Raw genomic sequence first — 23,821 nt, forward strand, 5'->3', positions numbered from 1 at the left:
AAGGGAAAGACGGTCTGAGAGGAGTCGCCAGGTTGAGTGGAAGGTGATCCGACAGGGGGAGGTACGACCAACCCCAGGAAGCAAGAGAATCTAGACGGTTCCCCAACCGCAAAATGGAAGGAACACTGGGTACCCTCCTCACGGGATTGTTGCGACGACCAAGGCGGGGCGAGGGGCGGGGGTGGCAACACGCTAAAACCATTTAGTACAGACCCTGGCAGGAAGTTCAGTGCTCAGTTGCCACCATTGCCGCAGCCATCAGGGAGAAGGGGGATTGAGAACGAGCCCCAGGCGGCGCTGGGGTCTGGCCTACTTGACTCCAGTCCTACAACCGAGGCCGTGGTCTCCACACCAGCAGCAGCAGCCAACGCGTCACCTGGGGATTTGTTAGAAACGCACATTCTCGGGCCCCCCGAGAACTACGGTCGTCGTCTAGGGCTGGGGTAATCCGTAATCCGTAATCCAAAATCCAACAAGCCCTCCCAGGTGACTCGTTCCACGGGTCAAGGGTGCAGTTGCGGATTTAAACGTTCATTTTCTCTGGTCCGTCTGAGCTCTTAAACTTCTAGTAGGGTGTGCCTCTCGACAGCACCTTTCACCCGAACTGCCCGTCCAGACCGGACCAGTCTGGAGGCTTCCTGAAAGGGCGATGCTCGCAGACAGACCAGGGTGTGACCGCCGCTCCTAAATCTTACGAGAAACTGGGCGAGTTTGCGTAGTTGCGAGTTTGGGGCCTGAGGCTCCATCTATAAACCACCTAAAACAGCACCATCGTCTAGGAGACGCTCCTAACTGATGACGGGATTACTGTTGAACCTACTATTTCATTTGATTCCAGTATAAAAATAATGGCAAGAAAATACTGCTACTGTCAGAAGTTAAGTCACCTGTCACTCGATCAAAGCCATCCGACTTGAGAAAAGAACCAAGATTAGAACACCCATCTTCCAACTAAGAATTCTGGTTCCTTCCAGGAGAGAAGCCTGTTTCTACGGTATCAAGAACATGTATCCCAAAATGAAAAGTTACATTTCAGCACCGTCACGCTACTTCTGTAAGTGAAAAACCATCTTCTTCAGAAATGGTTGAGGCTACATGGAAATTTCTCAATGGCAGCTCCTAGTAAAAATGAAACCCCCAAATAAGCGTATTTACCTATTATCTAAACTGGACTATTTACACTAAATGCAGGAATAGTTGAAATGAAAACACAACTCCTTTATTTTTAAGCTTTATTTTATCACCCTTATCAAACACACATCAGAAAGCATATCAACAGTGCATCTTACGGTAAGTCAGTTTACAACAAAACTGAACAAGGCAATTGTGTTTACAGAAAAAGTTTTCGGCAAAAAACTGTACGCAACACGGTCCATTGAAACGCAGTGTCCATACTTTTTAGGTATATAGGAAAGTGAAAAATAAAAGTTCTTTGCTACTCAGCAAGAAAAAACAAGTTTAAAAGACTTGAGTAGGAATCAGGAATTTAGGGATTCCAGAAAAGGACTTCTTGGTACTGATACACATCTACATTTATAGTCCCATTTAGTTATTAAAAGAAAAAAAAAAAAACAAAAACAAAAACAAAACCCAACCAACAAAAACTCACAAATAATAAGACATCACCAAGGACAGGGAACCACAGTGCCAAGAAATGCCAAGACCGATATGCTACTGAAAACCTGGTAGAAATGTTACAGACTGTTCACTGTGTACTGTAATATCCTTGTAGATCCGAGGTGGAGGTAAACCAACAGGAGAGAATACTCCTTTTAACTGGCTTTGGTTTGAGTGATCTTTCACATTCTGTCCCACCAAACCTTCTTATCCAAAACACGGCAAGTGCAGATTTCTGAGGGAAAAGAGTAGCAGATGATAACCTTCACAACCAACCGCTCCAGTGCCGACAGAGGAAGCCATCAACTGTTAAAATCTATTGATCGTGATTGGATTTCGAAGAGTGACCAATGGGTAACAAAGACGGAACCCCTTTTGGGAAAAAATATCCCTTCTGCCCCACATTTGACACTGGTAAGAGGATATAAAGGAATGTTAAACCATTTAAGATGTTCTCAATAAAGACTTAAGAGTGAAAGAGTCAATCCTGCTGGAAAAGACAGAACAGCTTCACTCTGCAGAGTGAGTATTCTACAGAGATGCAGCTGAACTTTTTTTTTTAAATTATAATAAATAATCATGACTTACTTCCATAAGGTGCTAGAACGTTGCGGCTGGTGCATACTAATACCCCCTGTACCCAATGTGCAAAGGGAAATGCAGAGATGCTTAATCCCCGGTTTCTTTCCGATCCTTGGTCTGCATGACTGTTGATGTATATCAAAAACACAAAAACTGGAGTTTAAATATTTGTTTTTAAAAATTAAGCCAAACTGAATATGAATATTTAATCTGGGTTTATAAACCCTAAAAATAATTTTCTGGGGAGACAACGATGAGGAATGTGTAGGAAACGCAATGTTCTGTTCTGTGCTACAAGCACCACACCTGGATTTTTCAAAATAAATGATCACTTTTAGATCATAAGCTACATGGGAGATTACTAATACCAGTAAGGAAGCCATTTTCCTCCCCTCACCTCTTTTATTCCTTTTCTTTCTCTTCTTGACTCTTAAATTTGGCAGATTTCTGACAACCCACGCTAACAAAATCACACAGCGATACAGAATTCCAATAACCGAAGGGATTCTGCGTCCGTTCGCATGATTTACAACACCTCACCACGTCTGCTTTTAACACAGTCCTGACTTTGTGAGTACCAGTAAGAGGGGAGCCTGGAAGGGAAGGCAGCTGCAAACTGGGAGACAGTGACTAGATATAATTCTCTTGCTGACAGTCGAGAGTCTAACAAAATAAGCTCTCTTCTGCACAACAAGGATTGATGGTCGGGTAAGGCAAGTAAGAGAGAATGCTTCTCTTTGCCTCTAAATGAAAGTACTGGGAACCTAGGTCATAAAACACACACCAGTTTCCTTTAGGGTACTGTGGAAGTTACTCTGTTGAATAGGAAATAACACCCGGGCAGTCATCTGATCAGTTTCCCATGAATCCCAGCATTTATGGGGATATAAACGTAACCGCATGATTACAACAACTCTCTGAAAAGCACAAACACAGCGAATTTAAAACATTAATCCTCATAAGCAATATAAGGGACAACGAAAGTGCTGAGCTGTATATAGGAAGATGAATAAAAACTTTACATCAGGAAAACAAAAGTTGCATAAACTCTCTATCTTATATCCTGAAGATCACCTTAATTACCACCTATAAAATATACAATTTCCTAAATGCTCTCTGGTTTATAGATATTTCTTTTATAGCCCATTTCTCCTATAAAATTGCAGCAAAAATAGTTACAACTGTTTATCTCCTTCTTAAATATCCACAGTACCTGTTGATTACATGCCACTGTGTCAATCTACTGATCATCCTACAATTAAAAACAGTGAAAAACACTGAGGTGGGAGAGGTGGCTAAGGGAACAAAACACAATGTCCTGCATGATCAGGCAGAGAAGCAGCTAACCTTAAACCAAACAAATTCTTCAAATTTCTGGATACTCTAAAAATGGAAACATGCATGTTCCCCTGTAACTAAGAAAATGTAACTTATCCAAATACACCACAAGAGGTTCAGAAGAGTTCCACGTTATAGAGACTCAACATCTTCCCACTCATGGTGAAAGCTTACTAGTAACACTCACTTGGAAGGACTACCATCTCAAGTAAAGGTGCCTTACTGAGCACCTGAAGAAGAAATGGAAATTCCTTTGAGCTAATCATGACCAAAAGCTGGTCGGCGTGTGACCATACCCGCCCGCCAGGAAATAAATTCTATCAGAGAGCGAGAGCAGTAGGATTTGAAGAAGGAACCTAGCGTTAAAAATGGAACGAGGTCCCAGGAAGAATTAGATTCTGCCAGCTAACTCTGGCTTTCCATCATATGCAATATTGGGGGGAAAAAAATCAAATATGAATAGTTTCACACATACGTAAAAAGGTAAACCAAGGACATTCTGGACTTTTATACTATGTGACTCCATCCAAAAGTTCTTCCAAGGAAAAGGCAGAGGTGCAAGAAATTAGCATCATCTGGGAGCTTTCACCCAAATGAGTTTTAATATTTTCCAGGAAACACAAGGCACTTGCTTAATTCTTTGACTGTCTACACACCCACCAGACTAAAATTTAGTCGTGATACGATTCCATCTGTACCCTAATCTGAATAAAGCCACCTAGCATGGACCCTTGCGTAAAACTCTAGGGGAAACACACAGTGAGAGTGTCTCTCCCACGCCCTCACCCAGTAACTATGTTATTGTAATTACCATCAGTTCCTCTGGCGCTGATTTTCATAATAAATGACACCAACTGAAATGTCATGCTGCGGAGGAAAACGGACGGTAGAAATGATGTAAGATACGCCTAATGAAGTCGGAACACAAGACCTGAGAACAAAATGATGACAAAATGGGAGTTCCCTGCATCTGATGAACACACCCAAAGGAGCCAGGAGGCGGCACCAGAGTGCCAGGACTGTTTCGGGTATTCCAGAAGGGTAACTGATGCCCTGAGCAGGGGGTAAGCCCAGCCTGATAAAACCGAAACAAACCTTATGGCCATAGTCCCTCTTCGACTTCCTCCACCTGGCAGCACGGTTTCTGGCAGCCAGCACTCCCTATCACAAATCTGCTCAGAGGTTAAAATATCAGAAGGAACATGAATCTAGAAGGCAAGTTAAGAATTCAAGGATACTTTTTTCCTTTAAAGGTTAATTTAACGTATCTCCGCACGCTTTAGCAGCTGAGTACCAAAAGGCAGGCAATACTTGTCTCAGTGAAAACAAGGGAAAGGAGGAGCAAACCTGTATTTTACGGTTTTTGTTCTAAAAGCAGCCAGTTTGGGCTCAAGGCGGAACAGAGAGGGAATGTCTCTACAGAGTTGCTACACGGATGGCCACAAAAAAGGGGAGACATCCAGTGGTAATAAGGGCAATCTCTTACTGCAAGAGGGCAACTTTAAAATGCAGCCAATTATCTTTTAACGAGGTGTGTCTGACTCCACCTGCTCTCCTAGAAAGAGAGCATTCAAGTTTTCAAAGTGGCCAGCTGGCCACCTCCCCCAAATGTTTCCAAAGGACCAAAGATTTCCTCCAGAATAATCGGTTTATATGTCTTTTCTGGGCCAAGAGTGTATCGTGACGATACCACAGAATGAGGAACCAGCAAGACAAGAGGGAAGGAAGCAGAGACACTAACTTAGGGAAAGAAAAACTACCTGAGATAAAATTTGTCCGAAAGAGTAAGGTTTAAGTGACAAAAATCCGCACCTCTTTACCCTACCTCTCAAAAAGAAAATTCCTAGGTTTTTAACAACTTCGAGGAATCAAAATGTGTGTATATATTTCACCCTAAAAGAATCATAAAAATCGCATCTTTTGATAATATTTGGTTCAGGTTTGAGAAAGACAGTAAGATTAAACTTCTTACAGTATCGGGGGAGGGAGGGAGAATCTGCAAACGTCATCTTTGGTAGTAATGGGCTAAAAGCTATAAAATCACAATTTACATCACAGGAGGCAACTTTTTTCAATTTGGTGGCTTTAATATAAAATATTTAATTCAATGCACGGTACTCAGGCTCATCAGTTAGTCCCTTGGCCCCCTGAAAATCTAGTTAGGATCTTCTGTAATAAAATTCTACAGTGTCAAACACTACATATAGGTATGAATATATCGGCAATAAGAAGACGAAGAATGCCGTGACATTCAGCATCACGACGCTAGCAGCACGTGGCATCACTAAGCTTAGAAGCCTCCCTGCAGTTTATTTGTGAGGGTTTCTTCTCTGTGGGGGTGGAGGCAGATGAGAAAGGTACAGGTGCTGACCTGGGATGCCTGCTCTTAAAAGAATTCACTTGTATTCCATGTTCATCAGTATGCACAGAAGGACCTGGCGTTTTTAATCACCACGGAAGCTGCTACCCACATAAACATTTATGTTTTAGGAAAGTTTACCTTTCCGGAGTACTGGTTATACGCTCTTGAACTTGTATTCGAAAACAAACCAGCTAATCAATTTCTGAGACGGCCAGAATGAAAAACAACACATCTTCCTTCTAAGGGCACTTACGATTTAATCTTCCCTTGGGGACGATGCCACAAGGCCTTCAGGCAATTCATAAATCCGCCTCTTTATACCAAATTCGGCTTCATAATAAACATTAAGGGAGAGTCCTGAATAATTATGATAACTGTAAATAACTCAAATGTCAAATAGCAAGTGTTTGAATAGGGTAAAAGAATCCATCCTCTAAAATGTAAATTCTTAGCTGGGCTCTCGTTAACACACACAGACTGTACGAAGCGGCTTCCAGCAGGGAAAGATATTAAAGGCTTTTTCCTTAGGAAAAAACATTTTTAATTTCGTTTAGATAAGGAAACAAGAAAAAAATTCATAGCCTGTATCCTTTTTTTTTTTTTTTTGTATAATCAGTGCTTTAAAAAGGTTTCCCAAGTTTTTTAAACCTTTAAAGGCAACCTACCGTAACGTGGGAGGAATCCATGATTACCACTCCTAAAACCATGTAATCAACCCGTGTCCACGAAAGCGTGCGCACGAGCATCCTGTGCTCAGGGACACAATGGATTGCTGTAAATCCTTTCATGAATTCTTGATGAGTTTTTCTTCCTTTCTCCCTCCATCTTATGAGAGCTACACCTTTCCTAGCTTCCCTGCAGGCAGAAGCCAGACGGTCTGGGATGCCACCCCTCTGGCTTTTCTTGGACCACGAAGGCAGGCAAAGAATGGGGAAAAGGAAAAGCAGGAGAGGGAGGGCGATGGCAGAGAAAGAGAGGAAGGAAAACAAGAATCCCGGATTAGCCACTTTCTCTTTGCCTAGTTTTTTTCTTTCCCTTTCCCTTCACTGAACATCTACTTCTTTCTTTTTGACCCACTTCAATTTCCATCAGAGTAAACAGAACTCGATCTTGAGAAATCTTACAATGATCACAGGAGATTCAGTACAGAAAAGATGAGCTAATACAGGTACTAAAGGAGCCTGGAGGATGGGGCAAGATACGCGTAGCAAAACTTTTGCTTCGTTCCAACCAATTTAAGAGTTTCAGTTTAACCCCGTCTAGACTCATTTGTTCTGAGCCTCTCAGGAATGAACTATTTTCTCATTTACATTCTATGAGACCAACTCTCAAAAAACATATATCCTAAGTCTTACAGACATGAAACAGCTAGGAAAGAGACAGGTACAGACTGTATGAGCTCACAAGACTCACACTAGAAAGCACGCCGACTCAAATCTCCTCTAGTCTTTCATTCCCGCACACTCACTCAAACATACAAACTAGACATAAAAATTGTGCAAGATCAAGCATCAGCTTTCTATTTTAAAAGCCTTAATTAAAAAAAAAAAAAAGTAGATAGGCTCACTGCAGTTTCTTTAAAGGAATATTCAGGACTACAGTACTCCTTTAAAAAAATTCGTAACTCAGTGTTAAGAACACAGTAGGTAATTGCTGCTGGACAATCACTTAACAATTACTGGGAACATCCAGTGCCAGCTATGAGTATCAGTGATAAGGAAGAACCACCTGACAACATAAAGGAATAATCTGGAAGTGATGTCACCGACTCTAACAAACTTGTTAATGTTCACTATGACATGATATCATTCATCCTTGCTTCATGATCATGTGAAATAATTAGTATCTTTTTAGGTTACATACTGAAGAGCAGCACTCGGCCTACTGCACAGAACAAAAGGTTGCCCATATGGATGCTCTAAAACCCCTCAATGTATAGCTGAGAGGTCTTGTCCTACTCAGTGCCAAATGTTTGCAAGGCAGTCATTGCTTGAGCACGTTAGTAGGATTAAATAAATGTACAAAGTATTCCCTTAAAATGGTAAGGGGGTACTTCTGCATTCAGATGTAGAATACAATAACCCAGGAAATGGAGGAGAAACAGGAAAGAGTCCTCAGGTTACTGATTAAAGCAAAGTTTGGTACAGATATCCCCTCTTGTAGGCACTCAGCGGGTAGAATGTGGCCACAACAAACTTCCCATCAAACATCCTTCCAGTCAGTAATTTCTGAGCAGCTTTGGAATCACCGGCATTGGCATACTCCACAAAGACCTGTAAGAGGACACAGAAAAGTGGCTTCATTCCCATCAAGACTGCTTTACAACAGGGCTTCTTCAACTCTAGGGAACACGCACGGATCATTTAGGGCACACATAGGGATCACACCTTGTTACAACGCAGACGTGGTTTCTGGAGCTCTAAGGTGGGCCCGAGTCTCTACAACAGACTCCCAGGGGCGCCTGGGTGGCTCAGGGGGTTAAGCATCCGACAGGTCATGATCTCATGCCCCGTGAATTTGAGCCCCACATCGGGCTCTGTGCTGAGAGCTCAGAGGCTGGAGCCTGCTTTGGTTTCTGTCTCCATTTCTCTCTGCCCTTCCCCTACTTGATCACTGTCACTCTCTCTCTCTCTCTCAAAACACTTAAAAAAAATCTTAAAAATAAATACATAAAATAAACTTTAAATAAATAGACTCCCAGGTGATGCCAATGCCGCTGGTCCACAGACCACATTTTTGAGCACGGTTTAGAGTATTTCCCTAACTCAGTTCCATTCGGAAAAATCCACAGAAGACAAGTTGGGTGAAAAGTGTACATCCGTTTGCCATGTTCAGAGGCCAAAGAGAGGGCCGAACAGTCCGGAGACCAGCTGTGCTCCCGCGGCGTCTCAAAGACAACCTACGCATTCAGAAGCGGCGGGAGGAAAACCTGGTCACGAAACCTACAAGACCCGGAGGAACCGTGACTACAATAAGGAAGAGTTTAAAACTAAGCAATTTCCTTTTCCAGAGCCTCAGACTTCCTGAGACAGGTAGAGGATACGGCCTAATAACTTATGTTCTTTTTGATGATCCAAAGTAAAAGTTACTGGGAGACGAAATAATTTGAAATGACATGTCCTCAATTACCCATGAATTTGTGAACCAGAAAAAGAACAGCCTCATCCTCCTCAGTTACTCGCTCATTTGTTAAGTCAACAGTCTTCAAACTGGGGTGCGAGCATCCTAGACACTCAGACTCTCAAAGGGAAACCAAAAATAGGCCATCTGAAGGAAATCAATTTCCAGAGTCTCAGCATTCTCTTATACCTGCTCCTAAAATTGGATCCACCAAGAAGTTCAAGGCAGATTCTCCTTCTCCATTTCCCCTTTCCACTTGACAAAGTTGCTTCGGAAGGGTATAGAAACCTCCAGGGCATGAAAAGAGACAATTCCAAATATAGTACTTTTGAACTGAATCTTCCTCCATGGGTAAACAAAGCACTATGCCCAGCCTGTGACTGCTCACTCCCCCCCCCCAATTTTTTATGTTTATTTTACTTGTGAGAGACAGACAGACAGACAGACAGACACCCAAGCAGGCTCCATGCTGTCGGCACAGAGCCCACTGTGGGGCTCGAACTCATGAAGCCATGAGATCATAACCTGAGCCGAAACCAAGAGTCAGACACTTAATGGACTGAGCCACCCAGGCACCCGAGTACCAGTTAACTCTAGTGACATAGGCCTTTTCACTGAACACAAAAGAAAGTTAAAAGATGACGTCCAATGACAATGCAGCTCTTTCTGATTTTTTTAAACCTGATTCTCAGTAACTTCCAAGTCCACACACCAGCGTTCAGTGAGCAGACGTGCACTTCCAGAAGGAGAGCCACGCTCTCTGTGATGCTCCTGGCTTCACAGATAACTGACCTCCAGTTTTATACATTGCAACATTTCAAACTAAAGAGGAAAAACATTTTTATAATTTACTATGAAATTAAATAATTGTATCAATTTAATCTTGACTACTCTTTCTAATTACAAGACACATTCCATAGTTCAGATTTTAGTGACTTTTATAACATTCTTTAAAAAAACAAACAGTATTGTTAGTTTGAATCGATTATTTGAATGAAGACTGACTTTGCCAACCAGGTAACAGACGTATCAATAACCTACAGAAGTTCCACCCGAGATTCCACGAGTCTATTGGCTGTTTTCATTCTCCTCTAAATGTCAGTGAGAGCTTGTTAACACAGCATATTTCCTCTCGCTGACGAAGATCTGTTTTTCCATATCATCTGAAGACTGGATACTTCTTACCCAAAAACATTCCTCCTGTTTCTCTATTCTGTGCCTTCCATCTCATACTGACTGCTGAGGTTCATGTCAGGTCAGATCATGGTTAGCCCTTAATTCAAATCTCCAAAGACCTTCCCCGCTGGTTTAGAGTAAAGGTGTCTGGAGTCCCACGAGGCTCACTGCCCCTGATCTGCCCCTCCATTAAGGCAGACGTGCTGTAATGCCCCCTCTCTCTCTCTCTGCTGGAGCTACACCAACCTCCTCAAACCTGCCAGGCAAGTTCAGGGCCTTGAAATTTGCTGTTCCCTCTATCTGGAACTCTTTTCCTCATCCCCTTTGTCTTTCAACTCAAATGTAACTTCAGCTTGCCCCTCCCTACCACCCAACAGAAAACTGCACCCCCCGACACACACACACACACACACACACACACACACACACACACACACAGCACTCCTTTAACCTCTTCTCCTTAGACCTTTTCTCCACAGCACTTATTGCTACATATCCTTGTGTCTGGTTGTGTCACTATTGGATCCCCCAGCCTAGAACATAATAATACGTGCTCAATAAATACTCCGTGACTAAACAAACAGCAATGATGCATTTAGTATGCTCCTGACCCTGAAAGAGATAAATGTTGTTACTACTACCTTGGCAATGATTTTTCACTAAGATCAGAGCAAAATGTCTTTCATTTCTTTTTTCAGTTGCCAAGAATTTTCATATAATATTGAACCAAAACATAAAAATAATAATCCAGGAGCACCTGGGTGGCTCAGTTGGTTAAGCATCCGACTTAGGCTCAGGTCATGATCTCATAGTTCATGAGTTCGAGCCCCACGTCGGGCTCTGTGCTGACCGCTCAGAGCCTGGAGCCTCCTTTGGATTCTGTGTCTCCCTCTCTCTCTCTGCCCCTCCCGTGCTCGCACTCGGTCTCTCTCTCTCAAAGATAAATAAAAACATTAAAAAAGAAATTAAAAAAAAAATCCACAACCAGAGGTGACTTCACCCAGCAGGGGACATGTGGCAGTGCTGAGAGACACTTCTGATTCCCACAGCTGCAAAGGGGGGTGGGAGGAAGGCATCTGTTGGGTAGAGGGTTGGGACGCTGCTAAATACCTATAGTGCATGTGACAGCTCGCCCAACGAAGGCTCGAGGCTGAGAAACCCTGAATAAAATAATCCTCTGTTCCAGAAAAGCAGAAATACTACAGGTAGAAGAAAGATCTTCAAAAGACTTCTTTAATAATCTTAGTCAAAAATTTTTGAATCGTAGTTTTAGCCTGTACATTTCATAGATGAAAAAACTAAGGATCATCGTCACAAAGCTGGTCACACGGAGACTGGAACTCAGGTTTCAGGATTCTCGGGCAGTGAACTTTCCTTCTTTAAACTGGCACCAATAATTCCATTATAATGAGACCCTAACCTAAATGGTTTCCTCACCCTACCTAATCGGAACAAAGTAGGCCACGGTATTTCTGTAGCTGACCGTGACCTAAATTAGCCTATGGTACAGCTCGTGTCACTGGTGCTCACAACGGCTCGAAAGCAGATTTTATACTTTTGAAGAGAAAAGTTGTAACTGATTAAAAAAAAAATGCACGCCTAGTGCAGAACCTTTGGAAAAAAGCAAAAAGTATAAGAAAATAAGGACATCCGTAATGCAAAACTCATAATTTCTAGCAACGTTTCTGGGTACATCTTTCGACAGAACTAAACAACATTCGTTCAGAATTCTAGTAATCTCTGAGTAATTCTGAAATTATGAAAACGTCCACTTACTTGTCCCCTGCCAGGATTTTCCTTTGGAACAAGGAGAGAGACCACTGGTCCATATTTTTGACACTCCTCTTTTACATCTTCTACAACATCTGATTATGAAAACACATTACAGTAACCACATTGCTCGATTACTAAGCACTCATTATTTAAAAACTTTAAATCATCAAAGAATTCAGGAACCCGTATCTAAGTAATGAGGTCATTTTCTACACCTTCTAAAATTAAGCTTAAGGATAATATAAACTCAAAGCATTTAATACGTCCCACTTTTCCAATTGCTTTTTTCTTCCCCTTCCTGAAGACAACAAAAATTATCAGTTTCTTCTGTATCCTTCCCTAAATGTTATTAAGCTTATACAAGCAAATATGATCATATACGCTTTTTTTCTAAGTAAAAAATTCCAATCTTGCCTTTTTTTTTTTTTTTTTGAAGTTCATTTTGAGAGAGAGAGTGAACAAACAGGGAAGGAGCAGACAGAGAGGCAGAGAGAAAGAGAGACAGAGAGACAGAGAATCCCAAGCAGGCTCCACACCGGCAGCATGGAGCCCGATGCGGGCTCAAACTCACAAACCGTGAGATCATGACCTGAGTCGAAATCAGAAGCTTACTGACTGAGCCGCCCAGGTGCCCTCACTGTGTGGTTTTAATGAGCATTTCAGTAGATGAGAATGAAATATAGGAGACCGACTCACATACCCTTTACTACAGTATCCAACTATATCCTTTACCCACTATTTACTGGGCCGACTTGTAAGAGCTCTGTGTTAAGAGCTATTAAGTTAAATAATTTTTCCCTTTATTCTCTTGATTTGGAATCTCGATCTTAATCCTGATTTGGAATTTATTTTGGTCTAAAGGGGAAGGTTTAAATCCAACGTCCTGTCCCACCCCCACCCAGATTCCAAGACAGTTGTCCCAATACATAGGATTTCTAGCTAAGCAAATTTATCTAACACTAGTGAGCGTTCCTGATGACGACCTCACTAATCAGAGCTAACAAAGGTATTTAATGCTACTATGTTGTCTGTGACACTTTAGTTCATGAGATTCTTAAACACTAAGATTTAAGAGCAACGTGTAAACACTCGATGTATTTACGTGCAGGAATAAAGCGTTATACAACAAAATACAAAGAAAAGAGGGGGCGTAATATGCCCAAATATATATATAAGAAAGCCCAAGCCTGAGTTTTACAAACAAAATTAGGAGACGGAAGTAGGTGCTGAAGACAGTAAGTAGATCGGCACGAAGGACGTAAGTGGTATTACCAAGAGATTATTTAGAGCCCCTGGTGCATCATGACCTGATTAAAACAATGTTGAAGGCAAGACTATCCTTTCCGATTAACAGGCATCCTGAAAAGCTGAGGCTGCAGATTCTCACAACTATTACAGATTCAAACAAATTACACTTGTGTCATTCGTCAAATAATGACATAGAGCCCAGGGACATAAAATAATTTACCCTTAAAGGTGCGGTGTGATCAAGTTAGCTTTATCTGTAACGGTTTTAATTTTCCACAAAGAAAATGTTTACCATGAAACAACTGGTATTTTTAAATTGGGTCCTGCCTGAGCCCATTCACCGCTCTGCTTCCAGAACACTCTTTCTAAAACAGAAGTCTGACTATATCACTCCCCTATTTTAACTTTTTCATGGCTCTTTATTGTATTCAACCAAGCACAAATATTTATTGAGTACTTATTTCATAAGCCAGGGACTGTTCTATCCCTGAGGTATAGGTTCTCTTGTGTCATATTCCAGTGTTACTGTCTCTGGGATAAAATCCAAATTCTTTAATACAGCAAATGAGTTTGTTATAGATCTGTATTCCCGGCTATTTCTTCGGCCTTGATTGACCGCTCCCCAATAAACATCCTAAGATACAACCACACCAAACAGTTTGTTATTCTCAGAACATGCCACGTTTTCTCTCATCTCTCACCTTTATGCCATTTCCTCATCAATCCCTCGACTCTTAGCCAAGCAAGTGCGGTTACTAACAAGGCTCAGCCATCACCTCCATAGAGACACCCTCACGGGTCACTCAACCTGGGTTAAGTACCTCTCCTCTCTGCCTCTGTACATTACCCTACTTTCCGATTTATCAAAACTGTAAGCATTTGTTGACATAAATGTCTCTTGCAGGGGTGCCTGGAGGGCTCAGTCGGCTGGCTGGGCATCTGACCCTTCATTTCGGCTCTGGTTATATCTCATGGTTCGTGGGTTCAAGCCCTGCATCAGGCTCTACGCTGTGAGCGCAGAGCCTGCTGGGGATTCTCTCTCTCTGCTCCTCCCCCATTCGTGCGGCTCTCCCTCTCTCAAAATAAACAAATAAATATGCTTTATAAGGAGTTAAAAAAGATACGAAAAAAATTAAAATGTAATTTAGGAAGCAGTTACCTTCATACTCCTCTTCATTCTCGAGATAATCATCATCCAGCACATTCAGTAGCCTTAGCACTGGAGTTGGAAGCATCACCAGATCTTCAATATGAGGGGCTGTTGAGGTTCATACAACATGGTTAAGTGTAAACTCCCCCAAATGAATGGATGAACACTAGGCAAAGGAGCATGGGAACAGAACGTAAGGGAGTCCTGATGTCTGACCGTCAAATGACCAAGGAAGAAACAAAGCCACAGGCAGCTTACCGAAAGGAATGCTAAAGAAGGGGCTGCACAGTGCCATCTCAGCAGGGATTCTTCTGCCTGGGTCGTCGTGAAGCATGCTAAACACACAGACAGGGATCTTTGTGACTATCGTCAAGTCTTAAGAAAACGGAACCACTGAAGACAATTAAAATGTCTAATGTTCACCGCAACATTAACTATGTCAGCATGGCTTCCTGGAGCACTCATCCACAAAATACACGAATGCTGTTTGCAAGTAAGTGGTTCAATAACTCATGATACATACCTAGGACACAATATTATGTTTCGATTATTTATTATTTTTTGAGAGACAGCGCACACCCCCACGTGAGGGAGGAGCAGAGAGGGAGACAGAGAATCCCCAAGCAGACTCTGCCCATTAGCGCAGACCCTGACACGGGGCTCGAACTCATGAACCGTGAGATCATGACCTGAGCCAAAATCAAGAATCAGACGCTTAACCAACTGAGCCACCCAGTCACCCCCAGATACAACTATTTTTCAAATGGGGGAAGAATGGGAAAAGCATATGCAAAAATAACCATTTTTAGTAATCTTCCTAGAGTATTATTATCCTGAGACTGTTTTAATATAAAGTGGAATAAAACAAATGAGCAATTATAAAATATTCTAACATTCCCCTTGTCCTTAAGAACCAGAATTCCTGACAGAGAAAGAGAAAGAGATGTGAAATAAAAGTTATATAAAAACTCTGTGGTCTTGAATTTGAATGGGGAATATTCATATGAACTCTGTCCACTTAAAAGGCCTAGAAACAATGACCATCCCAGTAGCAACGAGTATTCCCACATAATTTCTTTTAATGTTTATTTACTTATTTTGAGAGAGAGAGAGAGAGAGAACCAGCAGGGGAGGGGCAGAGAGAGAGGGGGACAGAAGATCCAAAGCCGGTTGTGCATCGTTTCTCGGCCTTTTGGCTAAGATCAAGCGCAAAGCGGGCTCTACACTGACAGCAGAGAGCCAGATGCGGGACTCGAACTCACGAACTGCGAGATCATGACCTAAGCAGAAGTCGGACGCTCAACCAACTGAATCTCCCAGGCACCCCTAGCAATGAGTATTCCCAAAACTCAGATTGTGGTTTTAAAATACTACTTCCTACTAAAAGAAATCAGGCTTCTCGGAGAAATGGCTATTTCCAGGTCTGGGGCAGGAAATGTATAAGATGAATTGGGAACATCTTGTTACACCAGATAGCAAGGAAGCTATAAAAGATAATAAGGTCAGGGGCACCTCAGTGGCTCAGTTGGTTAAGTTTCCAACTTTGGCTTAGGTCATGATCTCACGGCTTATGAGTTCGAGCCCCACATCGGGCTCTGTGCTGACAGCTCAGAGCCTTGAGCCTGCATCAGATTCTGTCTCCGTCTCTCTCTGCCCTTCCCCTGCTCAGGCACTCTCATTCTCCCAAATATAAACATTTCTAAAAAACTGAAAAAAAAAAAGATAATAATGTCTGCAAAATCCAACTTACACATGCTGACATTCATCAAAGATGGGCAATTTTAGCTTCAATTAGGATAAGAACTGCAATGGGTTGCAGTTACCAAATAATGATACTTTGAACTTTCAAAAGGGAATGATCCCCTTTGGAGGATGACAGAGAATCAACGCATTATGAAAACCAGTAAATAGAGAATCAAGCATTTACTTTGTCTTTGGTTAACCAAATGAAGCACGAAGGACAGAATAAGAACATCACCATTCTACAAACCCTAAGAAAGTAATGGATCTGAGCACTGAATGGTAACAGTTTCTAATAGCTACGTTATGCGCCTCCTTAATGAAAAAACACAATACTATCTGTAGTCTTGCTCCCCCCCACACACCAAAATCAACCCTCTAGATACAACTACCAATTTACAAGAAATAAACAGATATTCATTAAACTATACCAGGGTAACACTGTCAGCAAAATGCAGACTGTGGACAGCTATAGCAAGCCAACAACCCAATAAATAAGGGAACAACAAGTAAATAAGGAGAAAGTGGGGTAGGAAATGGAAAAGGACCTTTCAGATTAAAAGAAACTTAAAAAGGATTTTTTTAGAAGAGCAGCACTAAACCATAGTGTTTAAAGATGCATACTATAATGAAAACAAGGAAGTAATTGCCATAATAGTCAGGGTAGTGGCTGCTTTTAAGGAGGAAGAAGGGTTTAAGATTAGAATGGGGACAGAGGATTTCTGGGGTAGCTAGCAAAGTTCTATTTCTTGACCTCAATGATAGATACAACAGTATTCCTAAGGATTCATTAAGTTACACATTTGTTTTCAATATCTGTGTTTTATTCTACAATAAAAAGGTTCAAATAATTTGCATGCGTACATAGCAAAATATGTGGAAAAATACCGAAAAGAAATATACCAAGTGCTAACACTAGAAAGTAGGTTTATAATTTTTATTTTGCTGATCACAATTCTCTGTAGCTTCCAAATTTAGTATTTGCTTGTTGTACAATCAAGGGGAAAAAAAATCCCAAAGTCAATACCAGAACTTACATGATCTGATCTGACTTCCAAGTTACAACCTATTACACAGTCTCACAATGCCATCTTTTCTATGAAAAATGCAACTTGTAAATCTAATACCAATCAGATAGTAACAGCTATTTAGAACCAATTTGTAAAACACACACACACACACACACACACACACACACACACACAAATAAGTGCAATAAGTCCTTATCTGGGTAAATTCTGTGGACTGTAATGTTAATTTCCTGGTTTTGATATTGCACTACAGTTATGTAAGATGTTACCACTGGGGGAAACTGGGTGAAGAGTACACAGACCTCTTTGTAACATTTTTGCAACTTCCTTTGAATCTGTAATTATTTCAAAATAAGAAGCTGTAAAAAAAAAAACAAAAACAAAAAAAAAAAACAACCAACTAAAAACCCAAAACCTACTTGGAAGGTGGTAGGGTTAATATTCCAAAGAAAGAATACTGACTTGATCAAAAGATCTACTCTTTTGCAACACAGTAATTATCTTGTTCGTTTCTGGCCCATAATGAGAGAAACGTGAAAAAGCAACTACCTGATAATACACATGATGTCTTATTTTAAAATATCTAATGTTTTGGACCTACTCAGGAAACAAAACCATTATTTCTGTCTCCACAGTTTTCCACGGTAATTATTTAAAGTATAATGCATAGCTACCTTAAACACTTTTTGGTAGTCCAAAAGCAAACTCAGCCTTTAGTTAATAAACACTCTCTTTAAAAACCTACTTTCAGGGGGCGCCTGGGTGGCTCAGTCGGTTGAGCGTCCAACTTCAGCTCAGGTCATGATCTCGCGGTCCGTGAGTTCGAGCCCCGCATCGGGCTCTGCGCTGACAGCTCAGAGCCTGGAGCCTGTTTCAGATTCTGTGTCTCCCTCTCTCTCTCTGACCCTCCCCCGTTCATGCTCTGTCTCTCTCTGTCTCAAAAATAAATAAACGTTAAAAAAAAATTTTTTTTTTAAACTACTTTCAAAAAGACCCTAGAAGAAACAAACAAAAAACACACAAAACCCTAATTTCCATCAAGTACACAGGGCTGCCAGAGCTACAAGAGGACCGACGTCCGGCTGCCGAGAAGGGCCTCTACGCGATCACCAGAAAAAATGTAAATCCTGTCCGTAAAAGCGAACAAGCAAACAAACAAAAAAACCCCACATTCATGTAGTACATGTACACATTTAAGAAGTTTAAAGTACACATAACGTACCTTTTGATAAGGTCTCTTAGGTGATAGGCTGGAATTGCGGCATTCACCACGGCTTTACTGGCAAATATGTGATCGATAATAGCAGAACTGTTTGCCTGAAAAAAGAGAGAGAAGTCTTCCTTTAGTTATTCCGCTCAGCCTGTATTTACTGAGTACCAGGCACACAGCACTGTACTATTTGGTAGGTAAAACGCAACAGAAAACACTTCTCAGAGCTTACCACCTGAATGTGCGTAACTCTGAGCTTCTAGAGGAGGAACTTTTTTTTCTCTGTTCTCAGCACCCAGCATAGTACCTGGCACTCTCTATGAATATTTACCAGATGAACAAACACGAACAAATGCCAAAGCAACCACATAAGAACACAGTTTAATACAAAGTGAGACAATGAATGTGTGACAGTTGGGCTGGAGTGTCTTAGTGAGGAGTCTTTAACTGGTTTTCAGATACAAATAAACTATGAAAAGAAAGCAACGTAGTATTTAAAATCTGGATCTGCCATATTCATAGTTTAAATCCTGGGGAACGTCATGAGTTCTCAGAAGGTGGAAGTGTAGACACGAGTAAAAAGGCCCGATAACATCCTTATCACTAAAATTTTCTGAATACTTACGACAGGCAACATGCTATGCTGAGAAGTGGTATCATTTATTTTTTAACCTCAACACTTCTGTGAGAAAAATACTATTATCCTCGATTTACAGAAAGTACACGGTGGTTCAGTTACCCTAAACAACTTAGAAAGCAGCGGAGGCAAGATACGAATAGTTTGACTTCAGAGCCCAGACTCATACTCGTTTGGCAATTTTGCCTCCACAGAAGGTGATTAAAATACAAAATACTGTTTTTATTTAGGAAGGGTGAACACGGGATTTTATTAACGCACATCATGCCTCCAACTTGCATACAAAATGCCTGAATGTCACCTAGTTCTGATCAGCTCTGGACCAAGCAGATACAGCCTAACGGTCTCAAAGACAGTCAAAACTAACACAAGGAATTGATCTGTATCTGGGATAGCACCGAACAAAGACTGCTGAGCCTCTTGATTGTCTGAAAGTACCAACGTGCAACAATGACTCTGGTTTTACTTGCATGGCAGCATTTTTTGCCAAAAGTAAGCATTAGGTACACCCGCGAGACCATGAAAGCATTCCTTCCAGGGATACTTCCGGAAATAGAAGACTAGGGGTTGAGAAGAAATAAACCCTAGGTGGTACAAGAGCCATTCACAAACTATGTATTACAAGATACTCAAAAAACACTTGTTGCATAATATCAGAACCAATGATTCCTAAACATGGTATTATTTATCAAACCTCTAGCCTAAAGGGGAATGACACCCTCACAACACTGCAGCCCCACAGTACGTTTGAAAACACAGCTAATTCCTAAGTTACGAACATACATAAAGTTCATTCTTATGTCAAGGATTTGGAATTTAGAACCCATGTTCCCACAACAACAATGCTCTAAGCAGCACTCAGTTTACCGGCATAGTTCATATACGGAACAAAAGTAAATCTAAAACACTGTGGAACTGAGCACGTTCAGAACACTAAACTGTGCCTAGGAAGAAGAGTATGGGGCCCAGGTCTGGACATCCAGGTGTACGATCTGCCCCAAGTGGCTTACATGTCTGTGCCTCCAGTTTGTCATTTGCAAAAGAATGACCAATATGCTCTCTGATGATCCACACAGAACTGCGAGGAAATTCAGCGAGGCTGTGCATTAAAATACTATGAGGCATTAACTATAAACCTTTACGTAAACATCATTTCACTTATGTACTGTTGCATTAGTAATAGTTTAGGATGTAATATAACTAAATTACTAAACAGAAATCCCTTCTGCCTTTTTGGAAAAATGCACGTATTCATTTTATCGAGCACTTTCCTGGTAGTCTAGGCACCGGGCCCCAGGCTAAGATCAGCAGGCGTGCAATACTCACGAGCACATCTGTATCTATGAGAATAAATAGTAGCACTTAAGGCACCGAAAATGCAGGAAGAGGAGGACGTGAGAGATGAAGTAAAGAGAGGCCCCGGTGAGACTCATTATAAACTGCGTGCTTTTGGGGCGCCTGGGTGGCGCGGTCGGTTAGGCGTCCGACTTCAGCCAGGTCACGATCTCGTGGTCCGTGAGTTCGAGCCCCGCGTCGGGCTCTGGGCTGACGGCTCCGAGCCTGGAGCCTGTTTCCGATTCTGTGTCTCCCTCTCTCTCTGCCCCTCCCCCGTTCGTGCTCTGTCTCTCTCTGTCCCCAAAATAAATAAACGTTGAAAAAAAAAAAAATTTAAACTGCGTGCTTTTAAATTGGAATTAAGGATTCCGGACGAAAGCACTGGTGCAGTTTACCTTCCATTCCTGAGATCTGACTGTATGTTTCAGTTTCATTCCTGAGAACATTTCCAGTAAAATGATTCCTAGGCTCCAGAGATCCACGGCTGAGGTGCACTCCGTGTCACTCTGCAGGCCGGCCTGGGCCAAGCAATTCTGCAGCTCTGCTTCTGGAGCCCGGTACCCGTCTGTCTGAATATACTTCACATCCTGAAGAAGAAAAGTATCGCGACCAGTAAGAGACTGTTCACTTTCCTGCCATCTCGGCCACGTATTTACTTCTCTAATCGTGTAATAAACCACTGCCAAACCGAATGCCAACAAATTTGTAGTCCTTGCCGACCCTAGTTATTTGGTTCATTAACCGAGCAGTTCTCACAGGCAAACTGCACGTTTCTACACAGCTGCTCATTTCTTTAGATAATCTCTTGCCTGTTGGGCACTGCTGATAAATAAGGACACTCTGCAAAGAGCTGACAAACCGTGGAGAACGGAGGGTCTGCCAGAACTGTCACATGCGTTCTGCCATGAGCCCCAACACTGGGGACGCCAGTAATAGTAATGACCTGTTCATTACCCCACCTAACCCAAATACACGTCCTTTTTTTCACATGGGGGCAACGAAATTCTTTTTATTTGCGTGACCCCAAGCCCACTTCAGTATTTTAGAAATATCTCTAAGAGTCAGGGCGCCTGGTTGGCTCAGTTGGTTAAGCTTCTGACTCTCGGTTTCGGCTCAGGTCACGATCTCACGGTGGCGTGGATTCGAGACCCCTGTGGGGCTCTGCACTGACAGTGCAGAGCCTGCTTGCGATTCTCTCTCTCTCCCCCTCTCTCTCTTTACCCCTTCCTCCCTCCCTCCCCCCACTCTCTCAAAATAAATAAACTTAAATAAAATTTTAAAAAAAAGAAAAAAGAAATACCCTAAGTGTCCACCAAAGCACTCCTATTATTAAAGTATTTCTTACCTGATTGCCTTCTTTGAAGCTAAGTCCAAAGTCAATGAGTTTAAAACATTCATTCTCTGCACTCCACAATATGTTCCGTGGTTTGAGGTCTGCATGGACATAACCCTCATGGTGAAGAAAAGCAAGGGCCTCCAGAACATCCCTGGCACAATGCTGTATCATCCACATAGAACAACCCTGATGACTGGAATATAAAAGCAATTCCGAAACACTGACATCCAGGAGTTCAAGCAACAGACAGCGTGATGGCACATTCGGAGAGAAATGGATTGTAAAAACTCCATACAAAGTCACTAAAGAAAAGAAACAAATTATAATGCTTTCAAAACCAGACTCAGAATAAGTTGCAACACAGATAACTGCAGAACAAATTTGGGATACCCTAGATAAGGAGAACTCTGATGAGCAATCGAGCTTCCACTGTAATTTCTTTTTCCCAAGTAAGATTTTTTTTGGCAACTGGGTTATTTTAAAATGAGAAAATCTTCAACAGCTCATTACTGTTCAAAGATATTAAAGACGGCACACTAATTCAAACTGTATCACTAAGCATTCAGTGATGGGTGAATATGCACTCAGGGTACCAAGCAAAAATGATTAAAAGTAAAATCCAAGTATTATGGACTCTTAAGACAGATGTGACACCAGGTGAAAACAAAATTGCAGATTGGTTCTTGATCCAAAACAGCACTCTGGGGGGTACAGGTCAAGGGTAAAGCATTTGATCGCAATATAGTACTCTATAATCTAAATCTTAAAAACAGAATAAACAAATAACATTTAAAAGACTTTCAAGATGACAACTTAACCTAATCTTGCAAAGACGCAACAAGTCCTTAAGCTTGCAAAAACTGCAAAATAATTTCCCTCTCAAATACCGGGGTTATATACATCATCTAGCAAGCTTTAAAAAGGGGGGGGGGGCAACACTAGTGGTGAAGAAATTCTTCTCCAAAATGGTACTATGAAAAAGGTCACTCTTCAAATTACGTATCGATTATGCTTGCCGGGAAGTAAGACATTTATTTATTAGCCAAAGCTCTAACTAACTATATACACTCTGTTAACGTAAGGACAGCCAAGGCTGTTTTCACAGATAGATCATCAGTAATCATTACCTATCTTATCTTATATTCTGAATACCTAAATCGTGCAACATAGACTTACCAGGGTCGAAGTATAACGTGTTCCTAATTCTCTACTTCCATAAGGGATCCTAAGTTAATACTGAGTCATTTCTCCCAAATCCATGCTAAATATGTACCAGGGAACATCTGTATGAGTTAACAGCATTTATCACAAGCCCTAGAAGTATTTCTCATCTTGCACTGGTATGCGAAGATTCAAAAATTTCCATACAAGACATGAGACATCTAGCAAAGATGGGCCTCCTTTCACTAGGAAAGATAACTCTATGCTGATAAGCGCAGCATTTTCTGATGAGACCCGAAGCAAAGCAGAACTTAACTGAGCATCTATTACGTGACACTGGGCTAGGCAGACCACCAACTCCACCCTCCTGCAGACAGAGTGAAGGGGGATGGGAAAAGGGCCAGGATCGGGGGACGAGAGGGCCAGGCCCACGCCTCCCGCCTTAAGCACAGAAGACGGAACGCCAGGCTGAGAGAGGGGGTGTACCACCGGGCTGGGACCTGGGCAAGAAGGGGAGGGAGGCGGCGGCAATTACCGATGTTCCTGTGACCCTGCAACTGCTCCAGCGCCGCCCTCTCTTTGCGGAAACCATACTCGGCGGCCGAGGCCGCGGCGCCGGTGGTTCCCGGCGGTAAGAACTGCTTGAGGGCGCCGGGGGGCGAGCCGGGAGTGCCGCAGCAGCGCACCCGATACACCGAGGCCGAGGAGCCGCTCCCCAGGCGGCTCTGTACCTGCCACAGCCGCCCGAAGGCTTCCAGAAACCGCGGCGGCTCCGCGCCCCACGCGCAGCCGGACCCCGCCATCGGTGCGGACGGAGGGCGCTGGCACGGGAGCTGAGGCGACGCCCGGGGCAGGCCGGCAGGGCCCGCGGTCACATCCCCGCCTGCCGGACCAGCGGCTCCGCAGGGAGGGGCCTGCAGCCGCCTCGCCGACTGCCGAGACCTCAAGCCGCCATGACACCGGAAGGCGAGAGCGCCGGGCTCCAGAAACCGGAAATGGAGGAAG

The 23,821-nt window shown here is 42.4% G+C and overlaps 1 protein-coding gene across 2 annotated transcripts; it reads right to left on the reverse strand.

Annotated features, from left to right (window-relative positions):
• Positions 1 to 1,218: 1,218 nt before the first annotated feature.
• UHMK1 (U2AF homology motif kinase 1) lies at positions 1,219 to 23,821 on the reverse strand. Of its 2 annotated transcripts, XM_043567572.1 has the most exons (8): positions 23,352 to 23,816; positions 21,665 to 21,957; positions 20,715 to 20,906; positions 18,360 to 18,454; positions 14,625 to 14,701; positions 14,376 to 14,474; positions 11,972 to 12,060; positions 1,219 to 8,172 (listed from the first exon to the last, which is right to left on the reverse strand). In XM_043567572.1, the coding sequence occupies exons 1-8, from the start codon at positions 23,617 to 23,619 to the stop codon at positions 8,026 to 8,028; spliced, it is 1,260 nt and encodes a 419-aa protein (XP_043423507.1). In that variant the 5' UTR covers positions 23,620 to 23,816; the 3' UTR covers positions 1,219 to 8,025. The 2 variants fall into 2 exon arrangements, with proteins under 2 accessions (XP_043423507.1, XP_043423508.1); XM_043567573.1 differs by lacking the exon at positions 11,972 to 12,060 and having other exon boundaries at positions 23,352 to 23,821.

This window comes from Prionailurus bengalensis, chromosome E4, assembly GCF_016509475.1.
Source record: "Prionailurus bengalensis isolate Pbe53 chromosome E4, Fcat_Pben_1.1_paternal_pri, whole genome shotgun sequence".
NCBI classification, from domain to species: Eukaryota; Metazoa; Chordata; class Mammalia; order Carnivora; family Felidae; genus Prionailurus; species Prionailurus bengalensis.

Excerpts from the sequence above, each read along its gene's own strand:
- UHMK1 (XM_043567572.1), bottom strand. The coding sequence starts at position 23,619 with ATGGCGGGGTCCGGCTGCGCGTGGGGCGCGGAGCCGCCGCGGTTTCTG. Across the intron at positions 20,907-21,664 it reads GCTTCAAAGAAGGCAATCAG|GATGTGAAGTATATTCAGAC; the intron begins GTAAGAAATACT and ends TTTCTTCTTCAG. Across the intron at positions 8,173-11,971 it reads AAAATCCTGGCAGGGGACAA|GTCTTTGTGGAGTATGCCAA; the intron begins GTAAGTGGACGT and ends GTCCTCTTACAG.